Source organism: Chaetodon trifascialis, chromosome 8, assembly GCF_039877785.1.
Source record: "Chaetodon trifascialis isolate fChaTrf1 chromosome 8, fChaTrf1.hap1, whole genome shotgun sequence".
Classification (NCBI taxonomy): Eukaryota; Metazoa; Chordata; class Actinopteri; order Chaetodontiformes; family Chaetodontidae; genus Chaetodon; species Chaetodon trifascialis.
In genome coordinates this window covers 13385553-13394270 of record NC_092063.1, presented here as the reverse complement: position 1 = coordinate 13394270, position 8718 = coordinate 13385553, and the positions used below count along the sequence as shown (strand labels likewise).

Sequence of the window (8718 nt, the reverse complement as noted above, 5' to 3'; positions counted from 1 at the left end):
ACAAATATCTCATCATTGAATGAAGGCTTTTGTTTAGGCAGCCAGACTCCTCCTGTCCACCTTTCTCCAGCATTATAAATGACCAGGCCTGTTTTCAAACGTCAACCACACCTCCAGAGCATCTCACCACTCCAGTCCTCTCTGACATTTAGATTCACAGAGAAATAATATTAGCACTCAAATGGTTTGAGGAACATCACCCAAACTGATGCAGCTCTAACTCACAAGCGTGCGCTGTAATCTGCTTCACAGCTGAAGTGCTGCTGGTAAACACTGTGTCTTCATTAATTAGGAGATAACCTTTATATAAGGCTAACAAAATGATTGGTTTGCTATTGTTGTACCTTATCCTTGGCGAATCACCTATTGTCCCTTTGAATAATTGAGTCCAGTGGATTTTGCCTGTTTTATTTTTTCCTTGGTCAGCAACTAGCTACTAGTTTTGTCCCCAAGATCAATTGCCTTGGTAACACAACCAGAGGGAGAGAGAGAGGGGGGAGAGAGGGAGAGATAGAGAGAGACAGAGAGAGAGAGGGAGAGAGAGAGGGAGAGAGAGAGAGAGATTTGTGCCCACAATGGCGACTGTAGGTATGCTAAATACCTCTGGTTCCTTATCCGGGAACTACCTCTTACTCTGCTATTGGGCCATTGGGTCACGTGGTAAAAGTAACTTTACAGGGCTGCTCGCAAGTAGGAGGGCTTTATGGAGCAGAAAAACGACAAAGCTAGAAAAATTATTTTCCACTCCAGAAATTAATGATCATGAGCTCGTATTTGATGGAGTCTAACTACATTGATCCGAAATTTCCTCCATGCGAGGAATATTCGCAAAATAACTACATCCCTGAGCATAGTCCAGAATATTACAGCCGCGCAAGGGACACTGGCTACCAACATCACCATCAGGAGTTATATCCTCCGCGGGCGAGCTACCAAGAGCGCCAGTATAACTGTGCAAGCATCCCTGAACCTGACACGCCAAGGGGACATGGAATACCCCAATCTGCGCACCTGCTGACAGGGAAAGGGCAGCCTGCTTCATGTGAAACCCCTCAGTTGCCCATGTCCCCCGCCACCCCACCGGCCGCAACCTCCGCCTGCAACCAAGCTACCCCGGAGCATCCAAACAGCACAGCCTCCTCCAAGCAGCCCGTGGTGTACCCATGGATGAAGAAAATTCACGTCAGCACTGGTAGGCAACTTGTGTGTTTATGTTCCCTGCACTTCTCCTGCTCCTCTCCCCCTTTCCCTCCCTTTATCAGTCCCTCTGACTCCCATCTCGTTGCCAGCCCCTGCTCCGATAGCAGGGAAGCCTTTGAAATGGCACAATTGAGGCGGATTTACGACTCGGCATTGGTAATTACACCCACCATAAATTTTATAGCCGAGGTATACTCAGGGCAGCCGTATCACCATGTGGCTTCTGCTGTTATGTATTGCGCGATAGAGAGAGGGGAGAAATGAATAAGAAAAAAAATTGAGCTTTGTAATCTTGCATTAATAATTTAGCTCATAGTTGGATGTGAGTGTCCTCTCATTACGCTGAGAAGTTCTTAACTTCCCATTTAAATTTCTCAAACAGCTAAACATTCATATCCAATAAATCTTTCTAGCCATATCTCAGTTGAGGCCATTCTTGTTTACCCCTCCTTTCCTCCCTTCTCTGTCTCCCTTTCTCTCCACTTATCCTTTTTCCAGTGCACTCGGCTTACAATGGGACGGAGCCCAAGCGGTCTAGGACAGCATACACCCGGCAGCAAGTCTTAGAATTGGAGAAGGAATTCCACTATAACCGATATTTGACTCGGCGGAGGCGCATCGAGATCGCCCACACCCTGGTTCTCTCCGAGCGACAGATTAAAATCTGGTTTCAAAACCGCAGGATGAAATGGAAAAAGGATCACAGGCTCCCGAACACCAAAGTGAGATCCTCTTCCTCCTCCTCCGGGTCCAACACAAGCTCAGCAGCCGGCGCTGTTGCCGCTGCCTCGGCCACTAACACTGGGGCCCCCGACGAACTCACCGGAGCACAGCATGGCGAGGATATTACCAGGTTATAAAACCACAAGATTGGGGGTAGAAAAAGAACTGGTTATTTATAGAACAATTATATATTTTGTTTTCGTAGCTATCTTGTGCGGTTTCCTTTAAGTCCAAAGTTATATAAAATGCATGTTATATAGCATGGATTACTGCGAACACCGATGAATTATTTTTACGTGACACAGGGTTTAATTTATTTGAAGCTCAATTAAGATGATGTTTTTTTATTAAAAATGTTTTGAATGAAGGAAAAAAAAAGTAGAAAAAAATATACATTTTATCAAAATGTTATTGTGGGCCATTCTTTTGCCCTGCTGCCCAAGGTGAAATGCACAATCTATTTATTTCAAACAACACTGGAAGGAAATCAATATAATAATAGTTATTTTTGGTATTAAAAAAAGCTGGAACACACCATTGATCTTGAACTTGTATGTTTTGGATAATAACAATGTGTGAATTACCTCGTGTATTTCAGAAACAGGATTTTGATTTGCAATTTAGTTTCGTGGTGTTGATGTTGTGTTTAGACCGTTAAAAAGCAGATTATTGTGAAATGCAATAAACGGAGTGTAGTGTACTTGTGCTAATCATATTGGTCAATAAAACAGTGAGTGTCTACTAGTTTTATATACGTTTGGTCGAACTTCATTTTAGGCAAGATGAGGTCTGCTGTTGTTTAGGCTATTTGGAGAGATCATCGTGAAAGTGTACAGATGTGTGAATATTTGAACATTTCATAAGAGGGAAACAAGAACCACTGTGTTTTCAAACTGTTTGTAAGTCCTGCAGCTCATTCTTGCGTCTTTAAATTAGCAATGTGTACAGACAGTGCGTGTGTGCGTGTGTGTGTGTGCGTGCGTGCGTGTGTGGGCGTGTGTGTGTTAAAGCCTGACTCATAATGGACTGAAGTTATTTCTAAAATCTGAAAATGAAATAGTTTGCGCTATGCATTATGTGCAACCTCATCAGTCTGAAGGGCATTCAATTAAGCCACTGAGGCCCTCCACTCCACACTGCACTGCCTCTGCCACGAGCGAAGCTCTCTGCTCCCCTCGTCCTGACTTGAACACTAAGCTGCATGCGATTACTTTAGAGGACATTTGCAATGTGTTAGAGATTATATAGTGTTGTGAAAATATTCTTATTCATTTTGTAACCTCAGTAGTTGCCCTGCTTTTTCTATATAGTCCACTGCGCCATGAGACTGAGTTTTCAAATGTAAAAAGAAGAAAAATACAAATAAAAAAATCAAATAAAGTCGTGAACTGCAGATAGAGTCAACGTCCTGCGTCATGTGGTGTTCGTTAAATATCCCGATGAGGGTGGTGGTGGTGGTGGTGGTGGTGGTGGTGGTGGAGTGAAGCAGCTGACCTGTGTTATCAGGCTCTGTAGCAGTGTCCTGGTTTGGAGGAGGAATGCTGATATTTTCTTGTGTGTTTACTCTTTGGTTTTTGTTTGTTTGTATGAACACTTGGCCACATTTACCTGCTGTCTTCTCATGCAATGGGCACTTAAAGTCTAGAGTGTGCAGCAGCTCGCGAGAATACACACACACACACACACACACACACACACACACACACACACACACACACACACACACACACACACACACACACACACACTGCAATTTCAAAAACCGGCGCTCACTGCAACGTCATCGTCCGCTTTTCTTCTGGCAGGAGGACCAACATACTGCAGGACTGTTTACCTCTGTAGATCTGCTGGACTGATACAACAGTTTGACAAAATATCGCTCAAACTCAAGTGTCTTAAGATTTTTTCTCCCACACAAAGATGCATTCTATTTACTTTCTTTTTCTTTTTTCTTTTTTTTTTTTTTTTTGGACAGATCTGTGCACGGGGATTTTAATCTAACCATGACTTAAACCCAAAGACGCGCAAGAATTTGATAGATTATTGAAATTGTGACATGAATGGGCCTTATAAAATGCCTCGCGTAGTGGGGGGCAAAGGAGCACAAAAGGAAGAGGCATTCTCCATCATCAATCTTTCACTACAGAGCTTTGTGTTATGTTGTGGAAAACAGCTCTGACAACGGCCAGTTTTGATCCTACCAAATATTATGTACCGGGCCCTATCTTAAACCACTATTCCCAGACTGTGAGAGTTTAAACGGACTTTAAAATAACTCACTCTAACTGGACCAAAGCGGTTAAAATCTGCCTTTTGGACGTGGCTTTGGAAAGGCACTAGAATAGTGGTGAGACGGCGCTGAAAAATGAATCCAGAAGCCTTTATGTTGCTGGACAGATTGGAGAAATTAATGTGCTCACCACAGTCGCAGCATCCCTCCAATCCCTTTCTAGGCCCTGTCGCCTCCATGTCGCGAGGCTGAAAAGGTACTTTATTGAAGTTTGGGGGCGAAGAGGGAGAAGGCCGAGTTCACCTCGAGGACACATTTTCTGTCCCATTAGGCTCATTTCAGTCTGGATGGCCGACCTCTCCAACCCTGTGACCCGACTCACTCTCTATACGTGTACCTTCTGTGCGCGCCCTCGCTGGTCCCCCTTGGCCTCGGCTTTCTTTGTGGATTTTTCTGCGTTGTGCCTATAGAGAGGCCTGCGGCGGGGCATCACTGAATGTGTTCCTGCCTTTGTTAATCAGAGTGACCCGGGACAGTGCTGAACTCTCGGACAGTCGTCCTGTGCATCTAACGGACATGCCGGACCTCCAAACACGCGCCTTCTCTGGAGCATCTGAACAGAGCTGCCAGCAATTTGTGGTAACTTAAAGCAGAGATAATGCAGTGGCAACATAAATTATGATTATGGAAGACATGCATGACATACATGCCTATGTGACAACAAATGATAATATTGTACATGCATTTTTGTGTCATACCCTCTTATTAAAGTGTGCAACTGATAAGGTTGAAAGCGTACTAAAATTAGCACCCAGCTTTGGAAATGTCACATTTTCAAGGGATTAATTACACTCCCCAAAGACTCCACAAACAGTAGGCAGTAAAAATAGCTCGTGCGGTCACTTGACTTCTGTGTGACTTAAGAGAAACTGGCCTCAGGTCAGCAATTGCGTTCAAAAGCAAGATGCCAATTACGGCTAGGTGTGTCTGACAGTACTGGGACAGTTGGTCATTGTGATTAGTTGATGGACAGGGACCTTTTAAGTCTGCCAACACCTTGCAAACTTTCCACAGAGACTAACTCTTCCCTAAAACTTCTATTTGTGATCCAAATGCAAATTTTCCTCAGATGAGACTGAATGTAACCTATATAGCTCAGTGCTGACAAATTAAGCATCGCCAAAAAATCATTACGACTGTAACAAAACACTAAACGAGAGCTGAGCTGACGAGCCCTGATATATGTCTGAACTGATGCGGTAACAGGCTGTTTTCTGTTTATTTATTTAAATCTTACTCAGCGTCCTTTCTTGCACTAGGCTTTGAATTTATTACTCTATTCTTATCCGGGCGCACCGAGCAGCACATTTGGTCTTTCTCGAGTGTCCATGGGACCAAATATTCAGCGCTGATGGAAACATATTCGACAGCATGCCTTCCAAGATAAACAGCTGCCACCGAGAGCCAAACAACCAATCTCAGTGTGTGTCGTGTGTGTGATAATTCAGCCTCCTCTCCTCATGTGTCCGAGGCTACAGGTGTAGCTCAAGTTACCCTCTGAACAATGACGGGATGTCGCTTTTTGTTTGAGCTCTTGTAATTGAAGACTTGTGTAAAGTAGAAACAGAGGACACGAGGCACACTTTTATTTCTTGACTTTTCGTTGACTTGCCTTTGCCAAGGGTTGGATGAATACGCCCATATAAGGCCCCGTTGGATTTATTATTAGGATAAACACGATGTGTGATTTAAAATAAGTCTTCAAACAAACGCTCACGTCGCTTGTCAGTCATAAATTTGTCTTCTCTCGCGTTGTGTTATTAAACCGCAGGCTGATGCGCACAGACTTCTACTCTACACAACGGAAACTTTTCGTAACATCCACAGATATTTATCATCATAGTATTTGAGGAGAGCGCGTGCACATCGTATACTTTACACGTTTACCTTTCATGTAAACAAGAAGATAATTTCTGTAACCTGTTAACTTTAACGTTTTATAGTCTTACCTGTCAGACGATCAATATAAATAATAATAATAATAATAATTAAAAAAAACAATAACATAATATCCGAGACTACTAGCTCCATCTTTTGTTTGTTTTTGTGAATGAGAGCCATTCATAATGTTCAAAATAGAGTCTTTTGGCTTTCAGATTGCTGGTTTTAAGCAGCCCTCTGCCTTCAGCTGAGGCTGGAGAATAACTTTGAGGCACTGTAGTTATTCCTAACCTCAGCACCTTGCAGGAATATGCTGTATTTTATGTGTTTGAAGCTCAGTGTTTGAATTCCTCCACACTTACTCAGCCCTAACTGGTTTCTTCTTCTGACTTGAGACTGTTGAATCACACGCATGATTTTCAGCTCGCATTGCACCGCTGCAGGCTCCCTGTGATTTATGAGGACCTCGGGCGAGGACTCTCTCTCCCTCTCACTTGGAAGATATAAAAACTTTACACAAGGAGGCATCGGAATATTTGAACAGGAGCAAACATGAAACAAAAATGGTCAGCTGTTTTGGCGGCGGCGTGGTTTATTGCCTGCTTTTATCGTTAAGTACAAACGTTTTGGGTTTTTCCCCCCCACTCGTCTCAGGTGAGTGTCTTCTTCAGCCACTCTGGTTTGTAATGAAAGGTCAGGGGCCGGTGTATTGTTATGGTGTAGTGTGTTTAAACGGCAGCCGTGGCAGTTACATAAAGGCTGAGAGTTGAAACAGGGGTCACGCTGCTATTTTCCAGGGACAGAGGCTCTCTCGCATTGACCAGCAGTGGGTGTGTCATAAATCCGTAAATCTCTCCCCCCATACGCTCAGTCTAGGGAGCAGATGCACCACGTCTTTTCTCTGTCTCTCTGTCTCTGTCTCTCTCTCTCTCTCTTTTTTTTTTTTTTTTTTTTGGTTTCTCTGTGTGTGTGAGATACAGGGAGACTTTAATGGATTTACATAAAACTAGATTTTAAAACTCCATCCGACGCGTTGAAGTGATTTACTGTCAGTGCTGGCAAACATTTCAAGCAGCTCGGATCAACACTCTGGTGTCCGACTGTACTTCAACATCACATCACAGTGAAGATTATGGCCTGGGTAAACTTGATACTTTATGTCATCATAACGCCTCACTGGGAAATTTTTCATTAGCCTATTTGCTGCATCGTTGAGGACCTTAGAAATTACTTTGCTTCGGTTCAAGGTGTCACTGGGGGCCCAGACAGTCACTAGATTGAGTTATGATTATGTTATTCACTTTTCATTAGCAAAAGTGATCTGAATATGGGATTCCGAGACTATAGATCCACAATTATGTATAGGTTAAGTGAAAACGCGCTTTTTATTGGATTTCTTCTCTGAAAATGATTCTCCGGTGGATTTGTGGAGCCACCAGTTGCATTTCCACTGCTGTCATCTCAGAGTTTTAGCTGCTGCAGGATTAGAAGTTTTTCATGTCACTTACAATATTTATGCATAAGATGCAAGTGATTATTAAAGGCATAGTGCATCACCAGAATGTGAAACACAGGACCTCACCCTCACATTCATTAACAGGCCTTGTGATGCAATTATTGCAATCATTATTAAATGTGAATATGTTCTGAATATATGATTGTATATAACTGTAATGTTTGCATGTTGTAAATGTTACAAAATTTGGGCTTTTGCGGTTAACATAAATGCAAACTGTCAATGCTTATTGTACATCATATTTCACAGGAAAAAAAACATTGTTTTTTATGATGCAGCATTATTTCATTTTAAGACTTCAGCTACTCTGGAAAACACATTTCTCCTGAGTGAACAGACAAACAAAAGAGTCATTTCCAAATCTGACACTTTCAGGTGGTCTTCATTGGCTCGAGCTGCAGGATTTATGTTTGTCTGCATCCTCCACAGACTGGCCAGGGAAGGCGCTGGGCTGACCTATAAGCAGGTCCAAATTAATACTCCACTGTGTTAATACATGCTTATGCATAAGTCGGGACTCGTTTGGGAAATTGACAATGTGTGTCTTTTCCTCACTTATGAAGTGCAGTCTGCAAACTCTAGTCCTTTCATTTCACTCTGCATTGTTTACAGCAATATAGGGCACCGGGCCCATAAATCTTCTCCTTGCGCTGCCAAGACAGCGCCATTTGTATGCACCGTTTTAACCGACAGCATCCTCTGCCCATTAACGTCTTCTCCCCAGCTCTCTCTCAGTCTCCTCTTATCTGCCCAGCTCTGTCCCCTGGAAATACATTAACTGATCCGTGCATTCGTTGAGCTCTGAAAACCAATTATGTTTTTGTTTTTTTTTAAGTGTAAGGAATATATGATTTATGGAAAAAGAGAAAATATAAGAATTGCGATGCATTCTGCAGAATCCCCTCCGCATGTGCGCGGCTGCAGAGATTTCACGTTCCCCACTACCGTTTTCTCTGTAAGTTATTGGTATGAAAAATAAAAGTCTATCGACGATTTCCTTGGTTGTTTGTGTCAGCAGGCGAGAGAGCGCAGAAGGTAAGGAGGAATTGTAAAAGGGTTGACACCCAGAGCGACCGGCGCGCTTTTGTGTGAGAGAGAAAAATGATTT

At 43.0% G+C, this 8718-nt stretch overlaps 1 protein-coding gene across 1 annotated transcript; it reads left to right on the top strand.

Moving 5' to 3' along the window:
* The first annotated feature begins 756 nt into the window (after positions 1-756).
* hoxc4a (homeobox C4a) lies at positions 757-2060 on the top strand. Its single transcript, XM_070968674.1, has 2 exons — positions 757-1192; positions 1699-2060. Exons 1-2 carry the CDS (start codon positions 757-759, stop codon positions 2058-2060), a joined length of 798 nt encoding a protein of 265 aa, XP_070824775.1.
* Positions 2061-8718: the final 6658 nt, after the last annotated feature.

What these genes read in the sequence shown, in the direction of transcription:
- hoxc4a (XM_070968674.1), top strand. Translation starts at nt 757, where the DNA reads ATGATCATGAGCTCGTATTTGATGGAGTCTAACTACATTGATCCGAAA. An exon ending in GAAAATTCACGTCAGCACTG is followed by an intron (nt 1,193 to 1,698) that starts GTAGGCAACTTG and finishes TCCTTTTTCCAG; the next exon opens with TGCACTCGGCTTACAATGGG.